This window comes from Ursus maritimus, unplaced genomic scaffold, assembly GCF_017311325.1.
Source record: "Ursus maritimus isolate PB19 unplaced genomic scaffold, ASM1731132v1 scaffold_9, whole genome shotgun sequence".
NCBI classification, from domain to species: Eukaryota; Metazoa; Chordata; class Mammalia; order Carnivora; family Ursidae; genus Ursus; species Ursus maritimus.
Window position 1 is genome coordinate 60,631,112 of NW_024427107.1, and position 27,765 is coordinate 60,658,876.

Consider the following 27,765-nt stretch of genomic DNA (forward strand, 5'->3'; position numbering starts at 1 on the left):
TAATTTGAAAACTTTAATGATGTTGTTTAGATAGTAAAAACATAAAATCTTTTAAATAAAGTACATTCAATTTCTCAGAGCATCTAATATTCAGATAATTTATAGTTCATAACTTTCCAACATTAAACAATTGACTAAATAATGCATTTTCTATAAAATGATATTACAGCTTATACAGGTAAAAGTATATTACAAAAACACTCCACACAGGAAGAATGGCAGTACCTATTAAGAAATGCTATAAACTTTCCATTAAAAAATATATTTTATCTCTCATTTGTCATAATAATAAACAGAATATATATTTTTCTTTCTAAAATTGTCTTACACAATTTCCCTTTAGGATGATAATATGTACAAACCTTATATCTGAATGAATATAAATAGAAATACTGTAATAGTGTTACAGATATATTAGTAACTTTTACAGGAAAAAAATATGGCTTTCTAATAAAAGCCTCTAGCACAGCTGAAATCTCAAAGCTATTTAAGTTAGACATTCCCATATTTAGTAAGGCACAATGGATCTAGTTTCTTATTTCCAGTTGAATTACTGCAAGCAGTAATAAGGGAAAAAACAGTCAGTAGATATGGGACCAGATCTATCAGTTGGATAAACCATTTGGGGTTTGTTGAACTTTTGGGGGAGACGTTAGTTCTTTCTCCACACCATTATTTCTTTTTGTGCCCTGTGACCAAGTCTAGTCCTTGGCGATGAGAAAGAAATCACTGTACCCCCCTCAAGTGCCTGAGAAGCAGTTTACTCATTCATTGGATCTGGTCTGTTGTGAGGAAATAGCCCAGTGACCATTTCCGGTTATAAGCAGCTTATTTTTACTGATTGGACCTGGTTCCCTATCATTTCTAAAAATAGCTTCTGATATAATCTGTACATGGTGAAGCTGTGAAGGAACCTGATGGTCTTCTTCAGGCTCTGAGTGACAGTTTTGGGGAAGTGGTATGTTTTCAAGTGCTTCAGCGCATGCATTAAGCCCTTCAGGGTGTCTTGGTCGCCATTTTTTATTCTCCACAGGCTGAGCAGTTTCAGAATCTGCTCACTTGATTTGCATGCCTTCACCGTCTTCTCAATGTCTTCCGTGGTCACTTTCTTCCCTGGCAAGCTTTCCATCAGGCTGCGGAGCTGCTCAAAGGTGAGGTTTGCGTGTCCAATGTGCCGCTGTACGCTGTTTTCACACAGGTCGATATCTGCATCAAGCAAAAGCCAGAAGACACGGTCACATAACGTATATTCTAAAGCCACCACCACAAAATGACCACTAGGCAGAAGGAGGTTCTCCTAGAATTTCATAAATTTGTTTTAAAGATAACCTTCTCCTTCCTTTTTATAGGGGGGGGGGGCTATGTGATGCTAGTTATTTGTGAGGACTGAGTTGAATATTACTTCGTGTTAGAAAGGGTAATATGCTTTATGTATTCTAGACATCCAACAGAGCTTTATGAAAAGCCCTAATTTTGGAAATGAACAGTAGAAAACTATAGACACATCACTCTCAGTTTTCTAAGAAAAAATGGAAAAATTAAAACCATAACATTTCAGAAAAATAGAAATAAAGTATTCAACTTAGCCATTTTGTAATATAAACTTTCATTAGTGGATATCTGATATATACCCCATTGGAAGAGTTAGGTGTGACAAATGGTCTTTAATAAATAGCACCAGAGGATTACTATGGAGGAGGAGATCTGAAAAACCCAATAGAATGAGGACAAAGAATGGTAGGATTCATATGGCCTAGAGAATATTTCAGTAATGAGCTGGAACATAAACGTAAGAAGGAGTATCTAACATTTCCATTAATGACAGGAGTCATTTACTGTCTGTGAGCCCTCAGGCAAGGCACTTCATCTTTTTGGGCTGAAATGTCCTTGTTTATAAAATAGAGAATTTGGCCCCTTCCAATTCTAACAGTCTCTGATTTTGTATCCCCCCCCTTCCCTCCTTTTTTTCCTGCTTCAGGGCTAATTATAGTTTCAAAGAATACATTTTTCTTTGCCAAAACAGAAGAAAACTTTGCACAAGTGAAAGTCAAAAATCTTAGTCTCCTAAAATAGCAGGCCTCAGTTTCAGATGTTTGAGGCTTTTGGGGAAGTGTAGGGCTCTTTGGTCATCTAACTACAGGTAAAGAGCAGATGGGTTTCTCCCTGACATTGTCTGCATTATGAAAATCTTCCTCCTCCTTTCTGGCAGGTGCTCCCAGTGCCCAGCTGAAGTCAGAACTCTTTGCACTGCATATCCTAAAGCTTATAGTCCACACTGGATGAAGCTTCCTTTTCCCTTTTGGATTCTTTCCCATCATAATACACACACACACACACACACACACACACACACACACACACACACATTTCTAAAGGAGATTTTTTTTTATATATAAAACTCTAAAACATGAGAGTACTTGGTTTTAACTAGCCCTTTTCTCTAAGAGGCTCAAACACTTTACAGACCTCATCTCATTAATCCTCACAACATATGCTATTAAAATGGTAATTTTAAAATAGGCTATGTTGTGAGGATTAATGAGAGGACATCTGTAAGACACTTGGAGGCTCTCTGGAGAGAATTACCAAATAAATACAAATAAATACAACATAGCTTCTTGGAGGAAATGCAAGATAAGATCCCAAAGTATTTAAAGAACATCTAGGTAAGCCAGAGGGGACACTAATAAAACTGCTAAGGGATCCAGAGGTAGAATTGCTGAGGTCCAGCCCTGTAATTGAAATGGATTGCCTCTTGTTTTAGAGTGTTCAATATACTTTAAAAAGCAGTTGGGATGTGGAGGAGGTGAGAATAAAACCTTGCATGACCGCTCTAGGGGGAGCTTCTACGCGGTCACTTGGTGAAAACATTTTAGTCCAATAGTAATTCCCAAAGGGAAACATCGTCCATACAACTACACAGGTGCATAGTCTTATTGCTTATGATCAAGGGGTGTCTTTGATTTCTGCTTGATTTGTTTATTTCAGGTTACCATACCTTGGAAGATCTTCTTGACTATATCTTGATCTTTGTTTTGGTGCTTCCATAACTTCAGGAGCTGAAAAGTTTGTTCTTGTGAGCTGTATCTCCGTTTTATCCTCTCTACGCTCTCTGCGTTTACCTTGGTGCCCGGCAAATTGTCAACCAGGACGCTGAGCCAATTAGGGGTAAACTTTGTAGGAACGGCAAACCTGAAGAATGCCTCCTCACACAGGGTGACATCTAAAGGTGGGAAAACCAGAAAGATTTACTTAGCAACTGGATTCCTGGAAGTCTAGTGGGCAATAAATAAATAAGCCAACACAATAGGGTTTTTTCAAAATCGAATGTGTTAAAATGTGAAGTTTGGGTAAAATCAGCCCTCTGTTGGCTAGTTTCACTGGCAGATTGTCCACCCAGCTGGGCATATGTGCTTTCTAATGTTCTTTTAGGGCATTTAGGGGAGAAAATTTAACAAATGTCTAATGAAAATATTGTTATAAATAAATTGCAGCAAAAAATTCTATGACTCGATATACACATTTACGTATTTTAATGTAAATATTAAATATCCATTAAAGGGTTAGCTAGCATCCACAGGTTACTTCAAGATCAATGTCAAAACAAATATAATTACTGTCTTTAGAGGAACATGAAAAGTAATCTGGGGTAGCATACTGGTTTTGGCACACACATAAACACATAGTTTACCTTTGAGAACACGGACGGATATAGACGTATAAGCATACATTAAGTGGGAAAATAATCAACACAAAAAATATGCCATTTAGAAAAGAGGTACAATGGCCTGAGTGTCTGGGTAGAGTCTGTTTATCCCAGGGATTCACAGTTTGTCTTCAGATTCATCAGAACTGGATTTGAATTCTGACTCTGCCCCTTCACCACCTATCCTGAACCTTAGCAAACTTCACAGTGTTTTTGTAAAAGGTTAAATCTCATATAGCAGAAGTTCCTAGCATATAGTAAATGCTCAGTGAATGATAAAAATAAAATTTAAAATGAGTTAAAGAGAATGTTAAAGTTAGAAGTCACTCCTCTTATCACTCCTTCCCTCATTCCATTGTTTGACTAGGACAGCAGAAAGGCTAAATGACTTGTCGAAGATTCAGATTACAGGGTGAAAAAATGTTGGAACTGGGTTTGAATCTTAAATATCTCAGCCCACATTCCTATGTTTCACGTTCTTCTATGTCATATGAAAAGATGCCTGGGGGAGTCAAGCTGGTTAAATGACAAAAGGCAGGTCATCGACAGTGTGATGCATCGTTGATAGAAGGTCTGAGATTAGTCTACTGGTAGGAATGACACCACTTTGGGAGGCGTTCACATAATAAGCGTGGAGCTAGTGACCCTTCCTGAATACAGAGTTGAGGACCACCAGAGGAACTGATTACTTAGAGGCAGTGAGACCATAGGTAACAAAGCAAGTTTTCATTGTCTGATTTGTTACCGGTTTATGTCATGATGCTTCTTAGTTGCCAGTTTTTATTCTTAAAAGTGATAAAAATGTATAATTTACCAAAAACTCTACAACTTGGATTGACAATTTGGCCTTAGACATAATCTTTACACCACCCCTTCCCCATGAGTAAGATTTGATTCAAGTATAAAAGGGAGAAAGTCAAGTTTGGGAGCACGATCATGACAAGGTGAGACCTCCGGAGGGATTTGACTTGTGGCGTTAACAGCCACACAGAGAACAGTCTTAGCTGGTTAACATTTAAGAATGGAAAAACTAGGAGTTTCACTGAGAAGGTAGCCAGAGGGTCTTGCGTTCAATTCAGAGGTGGTACAAAGGCTGACATTTTGAAATATAATTACCTATTCCACATTTTTGAGTCGATTCACTGTTTCCAGAACATACATTGTCATGAGTTGCATTTCCTTTCTGAGTTAGAAGGAGACCAAATGCACTGCAGTTTGTGTGTTTTCTACAGGGTGCTTTAGATGACGTCTCATTCGAGAAGAACCCATCTGGACATCTTTTGCAAACTGTATTTCGCTCTGGGGTTCCTACAGAAAATACCAAGCAATTTAGCACCTTCTTGTCAACCACTTGCACTGCAGACATCCTATTAAGACAGTTTTAGAAAGACTTTTCACTTGGTTTTTACTGCTACTATTACGGTGCACAAAACTTCAGGCATTTTTCACTTCATTAGACCAAGAACGAAACCTCTACGCTTAGTAGCCCCTCAGGCAGTTCTCCCTTCCCTGTAATACAAACACAAACGTGATGCTGTTACCTACAAAACACGAAATGAGAGGGAAAGAAAGAGTAAGGGTGTTCATTTGTCCTGCCTGGGTTCAAGCATCGGTGAGGCCTTGTTGTCAGCCAGATTCTTCACACTTTTTTTTCCTGGAAAATCATGAAGATAACTGCTGTGTGTCTGCTGTAATATCATTCTTTGAAATCAGTCCCCACTGAAGGCTGGGTTGTTCAATTCCAGTTGGTGCCTCCTGAAGTCCTGTCTTTTCCTGAAGCCTAATTGTGAAGCAACTCATAAGTATGCTAACCTTGAGAAGTAAAAATTTACAACATTCTAATAAACTTTTGAAGGTGGCAGTAAAGTTGGTCACTGACTCAGAAGCGTAAGCCTGCAGTTAAGCTACACAGTAAATGGGAGATGATATACCATTTGCTTAAACTATTGAGTTTTAAAAGAGCACAGTCGTTAAAATTTCAGGGAAGGGTGATTGCAAGGGTATTTTATTTTGTGGTGGAAAGATAACTTGGTAAGTTTGGAGAACTCCACTGGTTAGAAACACTTGAACCAGTCAACAACTAAAGATAAACGCCCTCAAACCCTTGACTCTATTATGTGTGGGTTGATTATACATTACAGTGTATTTGCATATGAAAATACCTCCATCTAGTGTAAGCTAGTTGAACAGAGGCCGACTTCAATATTCAAATGTAGCTTTTCCAGGCCAAATCTGGCTCAGGCAAGAGAACAAATGCAAAAGGGACAAATGAAAGCTACAGAAAGTTAATAAACTTCATTTATTAAAAATTCAAACCTCCCACCTCATTGTATCAAGACCAGAAGAAAAAGAAAGAAAGAAAGAAAGAAAGAAAGAAAGAAAGAAAGAAAGAAAGAAAGAAAGAGAAAGAAAGAAAGAAAAATGGTTTGGTTCTAGTTTCAGCTCCCGCTTCTTCTAAAGCGATGGATGATGCATTCGTCAGTGACAATGACAAAGGGCTGGCAGAAAAAAAAGAAGGGGCAAACCACGGGCCTGAATCTTTCCCATGCCATTGCCAGCACTGCAGTGACATCGTGTTAGGGAAACTTTACACAGAAGTCTTATTTTTTGTCTTGTTTTGTTTAATACTTTCTTACTACACCTCTCTCCTTAGATGGGATCCGACTCCACACCAGTCCCTGCACTATCATAAGCAGAGTATTTGGCGAGGACTCCATAGTACTCTCTCATTGAGAACACACTGGGCATCAGTGGACTTGGCCATCTGGACCCAAGTCTCCCTCTGCCAACTGCCACATGTTCGGAAAGCCAACGGCACAAAGAAGAATCTTATCATTCTTCAAATACATGCCGAAGGCTCGGGCCTCGCCATGCATCCCGATGAGAAGGTCAACGATACAAGGCATTCTTTCAGGTAATGGAGCTTGTAAAGTTCTTTAACTTTAAGAATAATGGAAGGTAAAGTTTCTTTAAAAATTTGGGAGGCTTTCTACAATGACCTTTTTGAGCAGGACTTCCCTCTTTTAGCATTTTTAGAACTTTTTGTAAAAAAAAGTTTTACCTATCTAAGTAAATGACGTTGCCTTATTAATATCAGTGAAAATGTAAATGGCATAACCTAACAGGCAAAATGTGAGATACCATAATGAGGAGAGGCGCTCTGCTTTCCCTATGAGGATGTCATCATGCCAGCCGAACGGAAGGACATCGGAATGACAGGATGCAGAGACAGAATGGAGTAGGTAAAACATAGAGTGGAGACAATCTGACTTCAAAATGACAGCAGCAAGGAATGGTTAATACTTTCTTGGAATAACACTGCACAGTCCTTCCTTCTCTTTGGACTGGAAACCTCTTATTTTCCATGAGGAACTGCTCTGTGGGTTTTTAGGGAGGGAGAGGTAAGTAAGCCCACGGTGGCACCACAAAATAAAATGTGTCTCTTTGTCTCAGTCTTCTGGCTGCCTGCTTGCTTCATTCCCCAAACAAATTTTCATGCTGGTGTGAGAAAATTCCTTGCTGTTTCCATTTTTTTCCCCAAATTTTTCTAGTTTCCAAGCTGTAGAGTCTCTGCTTAATTAATTTTTCTGCATATACAACTGAACTGCACTGAATTAAATGGATTTGGTTTTGTTGGGTGAGTTGGACCCCCTACAATTTGGTTTAGCTTTTGAATCCCAAAGCAGCATCCAATAAAAGCTAGGAAGTGTACCCCATTTCTCCCTCAAATACTCACGCTAGAGACATGTTGAGGCATACTCATGCAATTTGCACCTCCTGTAATTTTTATACAATCCGCAACTTAGGAAACTAAATAGATTTCAACTTTTGAATGTTTCCTCGGTATGCCTTTAAACCTAAAGTATTTGTCATCAAATAATTTAGGCTCTGTGTATCACAACTTCTGAACGTTAAAATAATTACAAATAATTAGCATCCTCTAAATCAGTGGTTCTCAACTAGGGGCGATTTTGGCATCCAGGGGACAACTGGCAATGTCTGGAGATGTTTTTGGTCATCACGACTCAGGGAGGAGTGCTCTTGGCATCTAGTGGCTAGAGACCAGGGATGTTGCCCAACATTCTACAATGCACAGGACAGCTGCCCACGAAAAGAATTATCCAGTCCCAAATGTCAGTGGCACTGGGGGTGAGAAACACTGCTTCAGACTGAGTAATCAGAATCTGTACTGATTACCACTTCCTCCAGAAAAGTGACAAAAGAAAATAAAAGGAAAGGGAAAAAAAAAAAAAAGGAAAGGAAGGAATATTCTTAATTTTCCCAAGCCACGAGAAGACACAGACTACATTGAAGCTTCATGAATATGGTAGGAAAAAAATGTGGGTTGCAGCTTTAAAAGATTCAGTGCACACTGGCCTTAACCTATGCTGTTCGAAATGCAAAAAGAGAAAGTACTTTGTAGACAAGTACTGACTCTTGGCTTGACAATCTGTTTTGTCTAAGATAAAGAAAAAGCTCATTTTAGAGATGCTGCCGGTCTTTATCCTCACAGACACTCAACGCCCATGCCAAGGGAAGAACTAGCTTCATTTTTAATAATGAAATGCATTTCCCCTAACCATTCTCATTTTTTACATAATTAATTATAACTGCTCATTGTTAGCACTCCAGAGCCTCATTAATATCAGCCTAATTACTCTCTTGGTATCAATTATCGTTTCTGATGTTTGTCAAAAAGCACTGCAGTTTGAAGCTGTCCGTGCTGAAAGGAAACAGAGAGGTATAGCTCAACTATAAACAGTGAGACTCAGAGTGAGTCCCTTTAAAAAAGAGCACTCCATCACGCATCTCATTAGAGAGCCATTTGCCTCATTGGAGATTTGTCACTAAATTGCCCCGGAGTGGCAAAGTATTCCTCTGAGAAATGGCCCTTTGGCAGCAAGCCAGCCACATAGGACGTACCTGGCAGGTTCTATTACTTTTGCAATTTGCTATCCTATAATATCATCAGGACAAAAGCGTTCCCTTAAACTTTCAGTACTACCTGACTCTGTATGATCTCATTAATTTTGCCGCGGGTTGAAAGCCGATGCGTACCAGCGAGGACTACTCCAAACCCGGGGAGACAGCTCCTGTGCTTCAGGCAGAACTCAAGCTCCAGGTAGCGCCCTTCCTCACACTCGCACACACGGTTGTGGGTGCGATTGCACTCCTGCTTGACGTACTGGAGCTCCTTGCACACCGGGGTGCAGTACAGACACTCGTCGCTGGTGTGCCAGCGGTCTGTGTAGTAGTGGTTGGGACAAGGGACGCACACGGTCTTCCGTCTCGCTGTGCAGTGCTGCTTTAGGGAGGTGCCGGGAGGACATTTGTCACACATCAGCTGACGAGAGGTTTCTGGGTCATAATGAAGGTACTTGGGAGGAAAGGTTTCCTGGGTGGTCCATTTAATGGAGATGTCCAGGAACTAGGAGAGACGGAAATGGTGAACATGTTAGCATGGAGGTAGGGTGACTTTTCTGCACAAAAGCATCGTTCGACTCAAAAAGTCCTTTACTACCTGAAGCCTCGTTACCTTCCTGCCTACAGGGCTGCCCCACAGAAGGGAAGTTCAGAGGCCATAATTCTTGCCTCTAGTAGCTTAATCTCAAAGACCAAGATGGGGGTGGCTACACACATTTTTTAAGTAGACCCAGGCTCATAGATGCTTTATCTCCCTAGGTTTCAGGATTATGTCCTGATTAATGAGTTGGGTGAATTAGTGGTTCTCAAAATAGCTATACCAGAATCTCCTAGACTCCCTGATAAAAATGCAGATTCCTGGGGTTCAGACCTCTACCCATTCCAATTCCACAGGTGTGGAGCTGGGATTAGGGATTTAAAGAAAACTCCTGCAGTGACTCCAATGCGTGAAATGCATACTGAGTAACTATTCTTTGGTTCATTCGCTTCACAAATAGCTATTGAGCCCTTAATATGTGCCAAGCTTGTGCTGGGCAATTAGAATGCAGCAGTAAGTAAAGCAGTCAAGAAACCCTGCTCTGCAGGAGTGTACAATCCACTTGGGTGGTGGGTAAGAGAATAAATAGCAAATTACAGATAAATTACATGTTAGAAGGTAAGTGTTGTAAAAAAAAAAAATCAGCAAGTCAAAGAGATTGGAAACCTGGAGGTGGGGGGGACTAACAACATTTAAATGGGGAGGTCACCATAGCTATAGTTAGGACTAGATGATATCTGTCTTTCAATTTTCCCATTCTAAGACTTGATGTATAGTGGGAAAAAAAAGAGCTGGTGACGTGTGAAGACTGCATGATTATAGCAACAGTCATCCTGATCATTGATTCATTCACTCAATCATGCAGCAGCTAGGCACTGAATGCCTACCAGGAATGCACCAGGAATGTACTGGTAAGTGAGACGTATGCCCTGTCCTCATGGAGCCTGCAATTCATGGAAAGATTCCTAGCATTTTAAGACTGATATTTCTTCCAGAACATCATATGGCCCAGCCTTGACTCTTATAGGTAAATGATGTCAAGAAAATTAAAGGACCACCTCTTTCCAGGTTAATTGGGAAAAACCTCAGGGAACAGGCAGGGTTTCAGAAGTTTCTATATATAAAGTCAGGAAGAGGTCCAGCGCAGCAGGAGAGAAAATTTCACGGGTGAGGGTGCTTCTTGGGAGGGCAGCTCCAACTGGGTGCTCTGTCTTGTATTCTAGATCTTCAAGGGAACATGGAATTAGTTCTTCACACTAATTGCAGAAATCACACACTCAGAAGAAACAGTGTTGTTTGTATGTAGGGGGTGGTTTATTTGGTTTTAATTGTTTGCTTATGGTACAGGGATCAACACTGACTATTTTCAGGCTGTGGGGAGGTGGCAGACCAAGCACAATAATTTTTTCCAAACTTCTCTTCTTTATAGAACACAGGAAATCCCACAGAAGCCCCTTGGCCTGGGAAAAGCATGCCGAGCTAGGGAAACAGCACTCCCTTTTGAACTCAAACTGACAAAGGTAAAAAATGGCCCTTTTCATAAGCATTTGGGCATTTTCATCTAATTAACAACACATTCACTTCTTACTGGAACATGGCAAACATCAGGGCTGACTAGACCTTATATGAGCTGATAAACCAGAGGAAAAGAACAAAATATCTCACCTCAGGCCATGGACCTTGGAACCAAGAGCAATTTTCAGAGTCCTGTGAGGTAAAGGACTCCTAACCAACAAAAAGAATACAATGCAAAATCAGGGCTGCTCTGGGGTCTTCTCAAGACACCCTCATGACCTGAGGGTTTCTAGGGAAAATATGTTCTTGAATTTCCCTGGGGCTTTCTATTGGCTGAGACGAAGTTCATCAACATTACGAGAAAGAAGAAAGGAACCAGTAGTGGGTGGAAACTCTGGTTTGCTCTGAATCTTTCAGAAATATGAAATCTATTTATTCATTCAACACACATTTGGTGAGCACCCACTGTGTACCAGGCATCGTAGAAGGAACTTAGCATATAGTGGTGCACAAAGATGGTTGCTGCCTTCAAAGAGCTCACAGTCTAGCGAGGGGTAGATGGCAAAGAAATGAAGATATAAATAACTACAAGTAGCAATCAATGTTTCGAAGGAAAAAGAGCAAGATGGAAAAGTTTTGTGGCTACTTGGTCATTTCAATGGATTATGTGACCTTTCTTAAGGCCCCTTGCATGGATTTGGCTTAAATATTTCTAAAATCTTCAATGCTAAGGAATGAAGCTTTCCCAATGCAACTTGCAGACATACGGAAGCAAGGAGAAATGTTTTTTTCTCTTGCTATTCACCTTTGATTTCCTGAAAGACCATTTTTAAAGGTTATGTCACTTTCAAGAGCCTTGACTCTGAGGTGCAAAGGGACACCTTTGTCCTCTGTGCTACTGCTGAGTGAGCCCCATCTTGGTAGGACTGGAATTCCTAAGACTTCCTCCAGCCTGACTCCCCATCAGTCCCCCTTTCCCATTTCAACGTGGCTCAGTTGTGCCCATTTACTCATCAGCTGACTCTTACCTCCCTTACCAAGAAGTGATGAGGATGGGATGGGAACCACCCACCCCACAGATGGTGCTTGTGTTCCTCAACAGAAGGAGCCACACAAATTGAAGATCTGACCAGGAAAGCTGATGCAATTTATATTTTTCTAGGCAATTGGACATGACACTGTTGGTTTCCAGAAACCATGCTTTGGAAATTAGTTGCCATTTCTTCAAAATACAGGGAAGTTGAGGTGAAAGGAATCCACAGAGAAATAAATAAATAAGGTTGACTTAAGGATTAGAGGGCAATTATATTAGTGAAAGTAATTTCTCCAAGGCCACCGCATGGGATTATCATATATATTTTTAAAAATCAAAAAACCTTGAGGAACTGCAAAATAACTTGTTTTTAGCAACTTCTATTGGGCCTCTGTGTTTTATTTGAAAATTTTCCACTTTGGTAAAAAGACAGAACTGTGTGGCCAAAACTGGATGGTTAGGTCTCAATCTCTGGTTAGCCCCAGTTCCCGCACAGAATTTCTGGAACCAGTTACTGGACAGAGGATGGGCAAGATCAATAGAGCTCTTCATCTCAGTCCTGTCTTTGACTTTCTTCATCATTTCCTGGAAAAGCAATGAAAAAGATGCCATAGGATGACACATCATCTTAACATTGGCTCCATCTCCTTTGTCAGTTGATAGTATTTAAAATCCATGGGAGTTCAAAAATAAATTTCTGCATAACCAGTGATGAACATCTGCAAAAGCTAGGACACATGCACAGGTGTGTCTGCAGAAGCATAAAGTGCTTTTTGTAGAAGAGGCCGCTTTGCTTTGGGTGTTTTATGTTTGGCTTTTAGAGAAAAATGGGATTTTTCTCTTTATTTTTCCTTTCTTCCTCCTCCCATTCCCTATGTGTCCATCCTTTGGTGTAGACCACTTGTGCTTGAGGGAATCTGGGAGTCCTCCAATCTTGTGCTTCCCCTCTGATTTTCCGGAAGCCCCAGTGCACCTTTCCTTGAAAGTATGCTTAAAGCGCCATTTCTGATGGCTTTGTCCTTCTTCCATTTTTAATGGTGGACAGTGGTTAAAGAATCTTCTATTTCAACCCAACCATCTTTCCTCATCTATCAAATGTTAGTAGAGGATGGTGGTGATTGGATAGAATGAGTTGTTCTCTAAAGTCTTTTCTAGCTACCATTATAATATTCTGTGGTTTGCGGCACCTGGGTAGCTCAGTCCGTTAAGCGTCTGCCTTTATCTCAGGTCATGATCCCGGGGTCCAGGGATCAAGTCTCACATCAGGCTCCCTGCTCAGTGGGGAGTCTGCTTCTCCCTCTGCCCCACCCCCTGCTCCTGCTCTCTTTTTCTCTCTCTCTCTGACAAATAAATAAATAAAATCTTTTAAAAAAAAATTCTGTGGTTTGACAGCAGTTGATTAGCTAATAGGCTTGGAAACAAATGTCTTGCTTTAACCCCCTTCCTACTTCTTGCTCCACCGTTTAATTTGTGAAACCACTTTGGGCAGCAGAACCCTCTTTTCCAATCTCCACTTTTCACACTCACCCGTGCCTTCTACTCCCTCTGTAAAACCAACGGATGCCCCAGTGACCTGAATTCCCAGCTACCCCTCCTCCTCTGGCATGCCATCTTTTATCTGCTCTTGCCATGGAGGTGGTCCTTCACGGAAGTCGGTTGTGTTTGTTGCTGAATCTGTTTATCTCATTTGATATATGTATCTGTATATGCTGCAGTCATAACTATCCTTAGGTAATTCTGTTAAACATTATGTAAATTAATCAACATGGGTGTGAAAAAATTATTATTTTTCTAGGAAATTGCTTTGGGAATGACTTGATAAAGATGAGCCACAATGAAACAAAAAAAACCAAAAATGTACTATAGAATTTGGAGTAGCTGAGACAACTGTGAAAACAAAATGGGGTAAATATCTAGAATAATCAGTTTGTTTCATAAATGTCTTTAAGTGCCAAAACTGAAATGGATGGGTAATACATTATAGAACAGGGTTTTGTAAGAAAGACAGCAAGGACTTCAGTTAGCAAACACAGATTCCAGGAAAAGTCTTGGCCAACTCTCAAAATACAAGTAAATGGATGTTTATTTAAATGTTTTAGTTTATGATACATGTGTATAATTTTTATTATTAAATGTTTTAATTGATTTTCTTGTTAATCATCTAACTCTTAATCCCAAATATACAAAATTTCTAATTAAAATTCTCAATATGTAAGAGGTGGAGTGGTATGGTAATGGTATGTGCAGGTAACAAAAGACGGACAATATGAAGATGGAATTCTGTTTTGTCTATTCCACTCTAACATACGTGCATCAAATCTCTACTCTGTGATAGGCAGTAGAATTAAAAGTAACCTTTATAATATTTTGGTTTTTACCTACATTAGAATGTTTTATCATTATTATTGTTAAGTTTCTACCAGTTAAAAAATGAGTCTTAGAATGAGTAAATAACTGTCCTAGGCCACAGTCATTAGTGGAAACAGAATTCAAACCCAGAGCATGTGCCATATAATACTGTTTTTTGGTCAAATTGTTTAACATTTACCAAATGCTCTCACTATGCTATAGCTTTCATGCATAGTCTAAAAGTAAGACCTGATGAGCTTGTTTTTCATTTAGACCCAGGAGCATAGAGTTAGGAAATCATGAAAGATCAACCGAAGCCTTCCTGAAGTCCAGAGGAACTGACGTTGACTTTTTTTCTTTGTACTAAGACTAGCACTTACTGGTCCAAAGCTACAGAGATAGAATTTCTCCAATGTTGATTTGACCAGAGCACTCTACTGGTGTATACTTTGTTCTAAAGGGCAAAAGAAGTATACACTTTGTCTAACAAGTTTATTTTTGCATTATGCAATGCAGCCAATTCCGTACTACTGGGCTTTCTCTCTGATATACAGAACCATGAGTGACCCAGTGGGTTTCCGTTTATGGAAAATTCATTAAAAGGAGCCCACGCATAGCTTGAAATAGCTACTTGGTTTGGGAGTTCCTTTTGTGATCTCTCGTCATGATCTTTGCCACAGAGAACTATTTGAGGACTATCCAGAGTTAGCTAAACTTCTGGTCAGTTTAGAAACCATGCCATTTTACGGTTCATCTTAGCCAAGAAGGGAGACATTCAGGATACATATCATGGTGAATTTTTCCTGAAGATCTCTTATAGTATAAACTATAAAGCTTATTTTTAAACTATTTTCCTATGAAGTTAAGTGTATTTGATTTTCTATAGTCTTATAGTGTAGTAGCCCATTCGCTTTTTCCTCCGTTCCTTAAATAATTCATTTATTCATTCAGCAAACACTTCCTGAAACAATTCCTATGCTCCAGAAATACTGCTAAATGATGGAGTTGAGTAAGTTAATGTTCCTGTTTCATAGGAACATTCATCTAAAAGCCCAGCCTGATGTAAAATACTCATAAATCACTGCAAAACAATTGGAAGCAGAAGAGAGGAGAAAGAGGATCAAGAAAAGATGCAGCAGAGAAACAGGTCAGAAATTATGATGGGCTGAAGTTAGGCACTGATGTTGGAGGAGAGGAAGGGATAGATATGATATGTTGGCTGATTGCATGGGGAGGGTGTCCTAGAAAAAGCAACTAAAGAACATTCCCATGAATTTGAACTATTAGGTATGTAGTATTGCCATTAATTACTGACACCAGGAGAAGACAGTTATAGAGAAAGAAAATGAATTTAGCTTGGAACATCTTCCATCCATGAGACTCAAGTGATGTCTACCAGATAACTGGGTATGTGTATTAGGAATTTAGGAAAGAAAGGCAGCTAAAGACACAGGTTTCAGGGTTAAGAGCACATAAATGGCTCTAGAAGCAGAAAGATCAGGTGGCATTACCCAGGGGTATTGCATATAAGCATAAAAGGACAAAAAGTTAACCCTGGAACTCATAAACATATGCAAGATGCAATGAAAAAAGAGAAGGTAAAAAAGGTAGGAATATCACAGTGTTTCAGAAAAAAAATGCTAAATGGATAACTTAATAAATTCTTAAAAGTATCTAGCTTGGCCCTTAGATCAATGTTAATTAAGAAGAGCACTTTTAGCTGGAAACTTGCATTTAGACTATGTATACCAGGGTTCCAAACTCAGTTTGATCACAAGGTTTAGTAATCTTGAGCCACTATCTTACCTCTAAAAGGAGAATAATCCTTATTTTAACTATCCCTGTACAGTTGTTTTATTTCAAATGAATAAAAGGAGGGACACAAATAAACTTGGTAAAGAATAAGCTTCCAGACAAGTAGGAGGCATTATTACGTGTGCTAATTATATAGAAGGTGGGCACGTGTTGCATGGTGCACTGGGTGTTATACGCAACTAATGAATCATCGAACTTTACATCGGAAACCGGGGATGTACTGTATGGTGACTAACATAACATAATAAAAAATCAATAAAAAAAAAATAAGGTGGGAAATGGGAGATATTTTGAACCAGACTTATTTCTGAAGACACTTTGAAGTTTCTTGTTCAGTAGGAAGTAACACACCTATGATACGCCAGAAGTTGACTATCTGCCCTATTCTTAATTATCTCTAGAGAAAGTGTCTCTGATTTTTTTTTAATTAGTTTCAGTATCTTCCCAACTTGTATCATTTTCTTGGTCTATATTAAATGTTTCCGAGGCAACTTCATGGGTTTGCTTAGAGGGGCCGGGTAGAAAGCTTTTTGTCTCCATCCTCCTTATATGCTTGACATGGTATCTTATACATGTCAAGTATTCATTATATCTCATTTAATTTTATTCAACTCAACAGATACATCGAATGCTTACTATGTGTAATTACTGGAGATGATATATGCACACAGACAAATATCCAACATGTAAATTTGCAAGAACAAGCAAAACAATCTGCAGTTTTCTCATCTGTAAAATGATACTGATGACAGAATGGGCCTCAAGGAAAAAAAAATTTAAAGCACCTTTCATCACACGTGGCATTTTGCAGGTACTGTTTCATTTGCATTTAGTTTCCATCCTCAAGGTGAATGTAGAAAGAAAGCAGGTAGTTCACTTGAGAGGTTTATCTGCCGCTGCCAGGTCCCCACCTAAGGGTCTCCCACAGCTTAATAATTTTCACAATAGCTAGTTGTTTGGCTGAGGATGATGTCTCTAAGTAAGAAGTAAGAGCAAAGGCATTAAATCTGTTCAACTCTTCTGCCAACAGCTACTGCAAGGCAAACAGCAAAGGAAACACAAGGAATTATGATTTATTAGCTGAATCGCTGAGCCAGATTCTACACTATTTTGCTTCCCTTGGGGCTGAAGAACTGTCTCAGGTAAACTTCAGCTTTAAATGCAATTTTTTGTTCTTGTCAGAAGTTTCCTTTAGCTGTTTGAAGCCCTTTAAGTTAATTAGCAGTACCTTGTTTATGTTTGGAATCATCCAGAATTACCAGGACAGATTTGCTTATGATGCTTTTGGTGCTTTGGAGTTTTACAGACAACTGAGTTCAATAGATTAACAAATGAAAAGAAAATGAAATGAAAATGAGTAGAAATGAAAAGAACAAAATGAAAAGATAACAAATGAAAAAAAAAAAAACCTCGGAGGAAAAAGAACTAGCAATACAGGTATACGTAAAACTTTCCAAGAAAGATATGTAGAAACCGCACAGGTTTGGGCCACCGGATCTTAATATTTCTTCTCTTGCCCTTCTGTTAATCACCAGATTTGAGATTGACCATTAATTCTGAAAAGCTCAACTCAACAGTTGAGTTGAACTCAACTCAACAGCAGAGCCGGTTGCAATTTTCTCTATAATTATGTCCATTGAGGTCCATTTAATAAGCATCACTTCAGAGAATTCCAACTATAGTCCCTGGCATTTGGGGCTCAGAATTGGCAATACATTTTAGACTGTTGATAATTTTGAACATCAATTTTTTAAATTCCTTTTTATTTCTACAGTGCTTTTCTTTGAAGGTACTATGTTACATCATTTTCTTAATCTCTTTTGGTTGTTAATGATCTGGATTGAGGTCCAATCAACTTATGGTTAAGGGCAGCTGGTGAGAAGAAGTTAGGATTGAGAAGCTGTAGCCATTATAAAATGGAACAGAAGCTACAAGTAGAAATGGAACAAAACAGGGTGTGAGTTAAACATGGAGGGATTTACCATGTGCCTCCAACATGTGAAATTCTAGAAGCCCCAGGTGATACAGGAATAATAATAGCTTAGTGCCTTATATTAGGATATACCAAGCTCTATACTAAGCTCTTTCTTCACGTGCTATTGTCATCCTTCCCCTTCACCAACCTCTGACGAGATAGGATGATCCCTATTTTATAGATGAAGAAATAGAGTCTCAGAGAAGTTTAGTGATGTGTCAGCGGTCACAGAACCAGTACACATGTGAGCTGGGATTTAATCCAATCCTGTCTGAATCTAAGCCTTTAACAACTGACTCTTTCCTCTGGAAACTTGCAGTCTTATGCAGGAGATAGTCATATAAATAATCAACTACAACACAATATAAAGTTCAATAAGATCTATCTTTTACCTATCCATCTTATCTCTGTATCCATCTTGCCTGTCTATCTATCTATCATCTATCTGTCTATCTATCTATCTATCCAGCCATCCCTCTACCTAGCCATCCAGCCATCTATCTATCCTTGTCCCTCCCTTGTCTAGAAATGCAGTAGATCACACGGCCTCTCTGGACAATGGTTCTGTGAAACTGAGCGGTCCTTTACACTAAGCAGTAGCTTCCTGGTAGTGCACCCTCTTGAATGTGCTCTTCGTCCTTTTCTGCCTTACTCTTCTTTCACGCACTCCACCTCCCTAGGATTGCACTTTCTAGTAAGGTACTAAAACATGTGTTTGCCTCATGCTGTGTTTCCTAAGGCATCTGGGCTTTGAACTCACATCCAGTAAGGAGGCCAAGGCATTTAATTTCAAAAGAAAAAGACATGATGTCCTCCCTGGAGCCAAAAGAGGAGCTGAAAGAGGATGAAAAATACATTGAAATCACTTTGCCCAAAGATTTGACCCTCGTGAGCCCCACCTGGGTTCTCTTCACCTCAGCAGAGATCTCTGGGTTTGAAGGCACCCACAGAAGCTTGGCTCTGACTTACGGATATTTTGATTCCCACCGGATTCTGCTACTAGATGTAAGTTCCGTTAGGACAAAAAAACTCAGCTAGGTCATCTTAGGGAAATTTACTTCACCTCTCTGAACCTCAGTTTCTTTGTCTATAAAATAGAGACTAATCTGGACATCATAGCATTTTTATGAAAATTAAGTGAAATACTGTGTGTGACTTCCATATACTAAACATATCCTAAGAATCATTAGTGTCTTTCTATTTTATGATTTCCTTCTTTGGCTCAGCTTCCATGGGTGGAAGTTTTCTGGATGAAAGATGGCAGTGGACCTCTATGAAGGAAGGGTCAGTTGGAAGCAATGAACAGAAAAAACATGATCCTTGTTTGCTTACTCTCACATAATAGAGTGTCGGGTAAGTTAAGTATCTTTTGACCTTTCCATTTTGCAGCCCAGCTACGCTTTTACGTAAATTTAGATCCCTGAATTTTGAATTTCAGCAACAGAAGAAAGAAGAGGTCCTTCCTCATTAACACTTCTAACAATATCTTTGATAAAGGAGGAGTTTCAACTAATGGTTCCACTAATAATCTAATAGTTTCAACTAAAAGTTTCAACTAATAATCTAAAGTCACAGGTCAGGCACTATGATTAAATGCTCCTACCGCTCAACGATCAAATATACCTGAGGTTTGGCTACTGTGTCATCGGGACTGGCTGGGTTTTATGCTGCTAATAAACAACTTCAAAATCTCAGTGGCTTAAAAATAACAAAGGTTTATTTCTCACTCATGCTATATTCCTAGCAAGTCCACTGAAGCCTAATTAGCATTGCCCTATGTGCAGGACCTAGAATGATAACATAGCTAATATCTAGAACATGGCTGGTTTGCTGTGGAGGAGGAAAAGAGAAAAAAAATAGTTGGGGGAGGGGTCATATGTCCACAGGTAAGTGCTCTAATTTGGAGTGACATATCACGTTTTAACTCATGAGTCAGTGGCCAGAACTATTCATTCATGTCCTCTCCCCACCCCCCACCCTCACCAGGAGACTGAAAAGCAGTCTTACCTTGTTTCTGGAAGGGAGAACTGAGAGCAATTTACAAGCAGCACTAACAACCACATCTTTGCTCAATAAACATCACTCATAGACCTTTATTTTAGCACAGTTCAGTCCATTTTCTCTTGTTTTTCCTCAATATTAAAAGAAGGGACAGGGGGCACCCATCTGGCTCAGCAGGTTAGCACATACAACTCTTGATCTCGGGGCTGTGGGTTCGAGCCCCACTTTGGGTGTAGAGATTACTTAAAAATAAGATCATAAAAATAAAAAAAGGGACAGAAAACAAAGTGTGGGAGCAGAGATTTCTTTCTATCAGCCTGGTGTAGTACTCAAGGGAAGTATTTAACCCATTGCCAAGCTTATTCTGCCCGAAGGTTTGACATTTATTCCAAAAAGCCACGTGCAGTTGTCAAGTACTTCCTTATGAAGACAAATGCAAAGAAAATTCTGCAATGAGTCTAGGGAGATTGCTAGCAACCACAATTATACCTCTTTCCTAGTCCTAAGGGAGTGTCTTGGACCCGGCTTCTAACTAAATGGAATATGAAAAATACTCACATTAACGACTTCTATGCACACTAGCTAATGACAAGAAGGACTTGTTTCCAAATGAGAAAATGTTTTATGGTTTAAAAGAATAATCTGTGATCTTAAAACAAATAAGTCTTACTACTTAAAAGTAGATGACATTTCAAAAGCTGCTTCCCCTGGGATCTCACTGACTTAAACAGAATTTCTTATATGGGAAACCACGTGGGCAGAAGAAACTGACAAGTGCAACAAAATAGATTATTAAGAAACACTCGTTTAAGATAATTTTTTTCATAGGGGCGCCTGGGTGGCTCAGCCGGTTAAGGGTCTGCCTCTGGCTCAGGTCATGATCCCAGGGTCCTGGGATGAAGCCCCACATTGAGCCCCCTGCTCAGCGAGGAGCCTGCTTCTCCCTCTCCCTGCATCCCGCTAGTACTCACTCTCTCTATCTCTCTCTTTCAAATAAAATCTTAAAAAAAAAGATAAATTTTTTTCATAGATAAATAAGTCCTTTTGATTTTTGCATGTTTGGAGTATTAAATCATGTATCATCAATTTGTTACTATTATTTTTTAATGACAAGCTCAAAACTAAAACAGACCTCCCACATATTACCTGGTCCAATACCGCTATTTTATTTATTTTTATGATTATGATTTTTTATTCAAGCATAATTAATATCCAGTGTTATGTTAGTTTCAGGTGTACAGTATAATGATTCAACAATTTTTAGAGATGGGTAAAGTTAAGACCCACAGTGCTGGCGTCACCAACTGGACCTCAGACTGTAACAGAACCTTGCCTCCTGCCACGGCAGCAATCTCACCGTCACTATGTCCTACTGAATTTCTAAATTACATTTTTGTTGTTGTTGTTGGTGGTGGTGGTGGTAGTGCAAATTGATGGTGGGGGGAACTTTTTAAAGAATAGGTTTCTGATATCCGTATTTTCTACGAATAAAAGAAATCAGTTTTTTGAACAAGAAAGTAACATTACATGGGAAGGTAATTGAGGTTTTTGAGTCAAAGACCAGGGAAGAAAATTGAATTTACCAAAGGCAGTCAGGAAGTTTAGATGAATTACAGCCTTGTTTTAAATCTAAATCCATCTTGACACCCATTTTCCTATTTTATAGTTGATTATTTAAGAAGTTCTTACGGAAAATGCCTCCAAGGTACAGACCAAATTGAAGTGAAAATCCTAAGGCTATTCTTTTTATTTTTATAGAAGATGCTTCAACGAAATTAAACAATGTCTTCACAGTATTAAAACATAATTTTAGAGAGGCATTTTTTTAAAAAAATCCAAATAAAGTAATAAATCAAGGCCATTAGGAGCACATTACTTGGGTTTTTTTGTTTCTTTGGGGGTTTTTTTGGCAGGGCTGTAGGAAAGATACTTCATTTCCTCCTGCATCGCCTACCCATTATGGTCCGGCTGATTCAGGTGTTTCTCAGAAATTGGGGTGAAAACGACCTACCCAGGCCATACCTGGGAAGTTATGTCACCTTGAGTTGGGAGGAACCATTTTAGTGTGTCTGCAGACTGTTCTGGCCTTCGGGACTTTAATTTAGAGAGGCCAGGTAAATGTGAGAGGGAGTGGGGACCACACAGCTTCGTACCTAATGTCTTGTAACACTATTCTTATCCCTTACAACTGTCTAAAAGAATTCTTTTTTTAGACTTTCTATGCTAGTCACCCCAAAATATTCTGTGGTAGTGAGTTCCAAAAACTAATTACATGTCACATAAAAATGCTGTCCTTGTATCTATTTCAAGTTGGCCATACCTCAGTCTTTCTTCTTGCACAGATAGTTTACAGATGTTGCTAGGATTTCCGATTCACTAGTTCCTGCTATTGTGGGTTGCTCAGTTTTATTTTGATTTTTGTTTTCTTTTCTAAACATGGCTGCTATTACTGTTCATATTTGCATTTTGTTTACCGGACTGTTGGTATCACAAATGCGCTCTAGGGCTGCCTCCCTCTCTCCTCTCTGGCTGTGTGCAATCAATCACCCTTCCCTGCTGCTTTAAAAACCCGCTGTATGCTGATGACCAGACATTTTTTCTTCAGCCCAGGCTTCTCCTACACGCTGAAATTTTGAATCCAAATGTCTACCTGACTTCTCCATCGGCGCATTTTACAAACACGTAAAATTGATCAAACCAAACATGAATACTGGATGCACGAGCCAACCAGATGTGGAGGTCAGGAAGTGGGTTCAACCGAGCTTGGGTAGCCCCTCCATGGGTTGCTATAAGAATCTAGTTCCTTTCTGTTGCTCACTTAAGAATGAGTCTTCATGAAGATATGGATATGAACCTTCATAGTAGAAATGCACAAAAGAATATCTAAAAAATTGGTCAGGTAGATAGGGTGTCATATCTGTATTTTGAAAGTGATCTAAGCCAACATTAGAATGTTAAATCTCTGGCAGTAAGGAAACTGTTGGGAGATGATATAACACGCTACCATATCTCACTATAGTTCCTTGGACTCTGCAAACATACTTCAGTGTCAGCCACTGTGGAGACCTGGGTGCCACAAATATGAAGAAAATGGAAATCTGTGTGGTGGTGCTACCCCCTCTAAGTTCTGGAAAAATTTGTGGGGGATTTCTGTTGTCACCATGACTTCGAGATGTCCTGGGCCATTGAGAATAATCTCATGTCCCACACACTTCAGGATGTCCTCTTGACAAAAAATCTATTTCTCATTATCCTGGGCTAGATTCAGATTCCATTTTATAGATACACAAAGTGGTTTTTGCATGATTTTTATATATACTGAACTTTCTAGGAATTTAACAACATAAACTTGGATAGAAGGTTGTACTTTGCTTTGTTTAAAACTTTGCAAAGTTTGTTCACCATTTCAGAAAAGCAGTACGCAAAAGCCAACACTGATCACGATTTTGAACCCCAGCAGATCGCATGGGCTTTGGCCTTTGCTCCTAGTGGTGTGTTCGCGGCAATTTCACATAAAGACGCTAGCATCACTACTTCGTTATGTCTACGGTGGAGTCTTATTTTATTATTAGCTACTTTCCTTTTATTTCTCCTCTATAGTATCGTTATGCTAGTATATTGACTTTAAAAATTATGTATGTAGGTAAAATATAGGTACTCTAAATTTCATTTCAGGGGAGCAAGAGTTGTTAAAAAGGATTTACTTTCAAAGTGCATGGAAGAAGTGATATGATTGAGAATTACTGCCCTACAGGGCACAACATACAAATACACTGATAATTTTGGCACTTTTCCTCCATCGTAGCAACATAAGGGACAGCCTAGCGTCCTTAGTCAAGGCCTTGAATAATGCAAACATAAATTTTTATAAAATTACTCTTTCTCTGCAATCTCCTTCCCAGTCCTCTTTTTCCAGCTGCAAAGGAGAAACTCCAGCTAAAGAAAATGCTACTGGTTAATGAGATGCTGAAGGAAATAATGCACAAAAAGCTTTCAGAATAGGGAACATGCAGGCAGGAGGGCTGAGGGTTGCTCAGGGCAAACCCAGCAGGCAAGTTAGTGGATAAGAGAGCAAGAATAGTTGAGTGTGTATTTAGTGCCCCTCTGACAGACACTGCCATAGCTCTCCTTCTAGAACTAAGAGGAAAAAACCTCTGGCACAGAATGCTTTCTTTCCCCCAGCCCATGGAATTTGATAACTGTGGTTTAAGCCTAAGAAGTAAAATTAAAGATCAGATTAAAATTGGGGCACTGTGCTGAAGGTTGCTAGGGGCAGGGATCAGGACTGTTTGGGACTGAATATATGTCAAATTCTCCTACAAACTTCAGAATGATCATTCTCTTAAAATAAGTAAAGAATCCAACAAATAAAAGCGAGAAAAATACTCTCAATCACTGGGCGAGGGTAAGGAAACCAAAATAAAGAACAAAACAACAGAACAGACCAGAAAAGGCATTATCCTAATGGACAGGGGGATCAAGCAGTAGTCTTGAGGAAAAAAAAAAAATCACCTACTTGCCCCCAGCCCCTTCATCCCCACACTCCACCCCAAGTCTCTGCACCATGACATGCATTAGCTTGGAGGTCAGTGGATGGTTCGGGCACTACATAATGGGAAGTTTCACCCACCAGGTAAAATCTAGGCGTAGGCCAGGATGTTGCCAGAGTATCGGGTGGCCCCTGAGCACCCATTAATGGAGCGGCCTGGGGACACAGCTATCTCACCTTGCATTGCAGGCTTCCCCTTGATACATTCGTGAGCATTCCAGAGAGCCAGTGACTGTGGCCTTAGTCTTGGTGGCCATGCCCCTGCACTGCTTGCCTCCTGTCATATCCTCTGCTCTCCCAGAAAGAATCTAGAATTCTGCTTTGCCACACGATTATACCTTTCTCCTGCTTCTTACGTTTAGGACACCTGGATTTTATCTGCAACAATGAAAACATTCTAGTCCTCCTTCAAGGTAATAGGTAGTGGCCTTCTCTTCGTCCTCTGAGCATCATCAGCATTTCGTTGGCAAAATTCACTTGGGTCTAGATTTACCCATAGTGATCTGGGAACATAATGCTAGAAGCTGCTGTTAATACGGAGCAAGAGATATATGTGGTTATCTTGCATGTCTGCATAACATCTCTATTTTATAGAAGAGGAAACAAAAACTCAAGATGTAAGTTGCCCATGGTCATTTATCAAGTAGGTGGTGCTGCTGGATTTGAATTTTGGTCCAATTGATAATTACTACACTGTGGCTTCCTTTATAAGGACTTGGAAGGCCGAATCTTTCATATGCCTAGATCACCCAGCTCCTGCCCTTTTGTTACTCTCAGTAGACATAGAATTAATAGTCCAGTGTCTATCTTCTCCATTAGACTGTAAGACTCATGGGGGCAGGAATGGGGTCCATCTTGTTTTCTACTCTGTCCCTAGTGCCTAGGGGCATGCCCACCATAGGACAATTTCCTATGATGCTTCTACTTCTTAAAACTGCGCCAAGGTGCTTACAAAAAGACATCTGGACTCCTTGTTGTATAAGTACAAAGTATCCATCTCCAATCATTATCAAAGAAAGTCAATCTCAGAAACTACTGAAAGGGAAAGGGAAGTCTTTCCCATTGAAAGTATTTACTAGGTCCAAAATACATAGAAAGTCTTCTCTTTTGATAATGCTGCATCACCCACAATTAGTTTTATCTCTACACATATCTATCTCCCTAGAGAGACGACATATCAAAACGTTCATTTACTTATTGCTTAGGAGCACTTATTACTAGGTACATACATTATTTAGTGGAAATTCTGAAATTTAAAAGTCATTGGTAATATGCTTATTATTAATTAAATCTTTGGCAGAATACAAAGGCAAGGAAGAATAAAATGTCCCCATATTAACAGCAGAATTATGTAAACTAGCCAAACCCTAGAATGATTAAATTACTCATGGTACATCCATACAGTGGAATACCACACAGTGGAAATGAATGAACTAGTGTGCATCCAACGGTAAAAAAATGATCTCATGAATGGAACTTTGGTCAAAGTAGCCAGACATAGAAAAGCGATAAAGTTCATTTATAGAAAGTCCAACTACAAACAAAGCTCATCTATGATGTTAGAAGTCAGAATATTGAGGACTCTGGTTATGGACGTAGTATGACAGGGATGGAGCCCAGGGAGTTTCTGAGGTGCTGGTAATGTTGTATTTCTTCATCTGGCTGCTAGCTCACCAGGGGTCACTTTGAGAAACTTTATTACGCACTCACGGGTTGTGCCATTCTCTGTGTGTGTTATGCTATAATAAAGGTTTACCTTATAAAAAGTTCTCCATAGTGACCATGTTCGCGGAGCTATTTCATATGTTCTATCTTACATTATTTAGAGGTACATGAGATTAGCATACTTACCTGTGCACTCCTGTCCAACCTACGTTTTCTTTAGTGACTTTGCTATTTATTTACTTATTTACGCTTTTGTGTCCTGGAGACTAACTGGACTTCCTAGCCTTCTACTCACTATTTGTGGGTTGGATGTTGAAACTCAAGCATTTACTCCAACATGTTCGAAACACATAGGTGGCTTTATGGGTTTTCCTATCCTTTCATGACTGTCTGATTCACATCTTAATGTATTCTACACTCTGGTGACATAAAAGAAATAAGTCATTAGCCATAGAATAATCTATAAAGAAATCTTATTAACTTGATTGGTCAAAATCTAAAAAATAAAAAGAGGTAAGCTAAGTCACAAAGACGCCTTTCTTTCCGAACAGTACATTAAAAATAACTTATAGCCCTATTTAATGCTGAACTTCAATTATTTAAATCTATTTTAGAACATAATTAACATTAGCCCACCAATATCTTCCACATTACATTGAAGATGAGAACTGGATTAAACCATTTTAATAATAAAATCGTATCCGGATGTTAAATTGCACAGTTACGAAATCTGTGTACCTATGTGTGTACATGCATGTGTGTGTATGATCTTTTCTCTGGTGCCAATTATGCAAAATTTCCTATAACATTTGCTTAAGAGGGGAATGAGCCTCATGATGTATCCTGTCATGTTCACTGCATCCAAATTTTATGCTAGTTGTAATAGTTTTAAGAGGACTGACATCTCCCAACTTAGTCTGCTTCTAAGGGGCCACTTTAAATAATAATAATAGTAATAATATCCATCTAAGCAAAGATTGTATGAACTCCTTGAGGTCGTCAAATAATCTGCAAAGAAGGAAGTAAATAAAATAGATACAAATCATTCAAACGAAAAAGGTTTAAAGCTCCTCTCTCGTTTCCATAAACCCAGCAGGAACTTTCCAGGGCCAAGGGATACCCTAGCAGCGGCGCGATGAGCTCTCGGAAGAGGTCTCCTGTTCCAACCTGCCCCAGCTCTCTCCTGGGACGGGGAGCGCGCTGAGCTCGGTCCCCAGCGGGCCGCGGCCGGGCAGGCTCCCAGGCGCCCGCGTCCCGGGCGGGCACTTACCACGAGCGCGCAGCACAGCAGCTGGTTCATTGCGGTCCCCGGGAAACCTCAGGCGCTGGGCGGCGGCGGCGGCGGCTGGGCGAGCGCTCCGGTGCGTCTCCGCAGCCCGTGCACTCATCACGTTATATATAGCGTCCGGGCGACAGGAAGTATCGGCTTGGCTTTGATCATTCATTCTCTATCTGGACCAAACTTTGCACCTTTCTTTTTTAGGAACTTGGGCGGGAGCGGTGGGGGGTGTGTGCAAAGCTCCGGGGTTAACGCTTTCAGAGCCGTGGCGGAAAGAACCGCCGGGAGAGGTGGGGGCTGGGGGCGGGGCGGGGATGTCTGGCCCTCCCGGCGCGGGGGGTGGGGGGGAGGGTAGAGAAGCCACCAGGCTGCGGAACAAGGAGGCTACTGTCTGTGCGCGGCCCTGAGGTTTCCTGG

At 39.9% G+C, this 27,765-nt stretch overlaps 1 protein-coding gene and 2 long non-coding RNA genes across 3 annotated transcripts in view; 2 read left to right on the plus strand and 1 right to left on the minus strand.

Annotated features, from left to right (window-relative positions):
• Window positions 1-3,066, plus strand: part of LOC103661591 — a 33,753-nt gene extending 30,687 nt beyond the window's left edge. Inside the window, exon 4 of the long non-coding RNA XR_568190.2 lies at window positions 2,989-3,066. This is a non-coding gene — a long non-coding RNA (uncharacterized LOC103661591). The remainder of the gene's footprint in view (window positions 1-2,988) is intronic.
• TNFRSF11B (TNF receptor superfamily member 11b) lies at window positions 1-27,526 on the minus strand. Its single transcript, XM_008689283.2, has 5 exons — window positions 27,340-27,526; window positions 8,765-9,134; window positions 4,823-5,014; window positions 2,999-3,223; window positions 1-1,206 (listed from the first exon to the last, which is right to left on the minus strand). The coding sequence occupies exons 1-5, from the start codon at window positions 27,367-27,369 to the stop codon at window positions 818-820; spliced, it is 1,206 nt and encodes a 401-aa protein (XP_008687505.1). The 5' UTR covers window positions 27,370-27,526; the 3' UTR covers window positions 1-817.
• On the plus strand, window positions 9,984-13,563 carry LOC103661588. The gene is made up of 3 exons (XR_568188.1): window positions 9,984-10,078; window positions 10,597-10,687; window positions 13,511-13,563. It is a non-coding gene; the product is annotated as an uncharacterized LOC103661588 (long non-coding RNA).
• Window positions 27,527-27,765: the final 239 nt, after the last annotated feature.

What these genes read in the sequence shown, in the direction of transcription:
- TNFRSF11B (XM_008689283.2), bottom strand. Translation starts at nt 27,369, where the DNA reads ATGAACCAGCTGCTGTGCTGCGCGCTCGTG. An exon ending in GACTCAAAAATGTGGAATAG is followed by an intron (nt 3,224 to 4,822) that starts GTAATTATATTT and finishes TCCCACCTTTAG; the next exon opens with ATGTCACCCTGTGTGAGGAG. An exon ending in AGTCAAGAAGATCTTCCAAG is followed by an intron (nt 1,207 to 2,998) that starts GTATGGTAACCT and finishes TGCTTGATGCAG; the next exon opens with ATATCGACCTGTGTGAAAAC.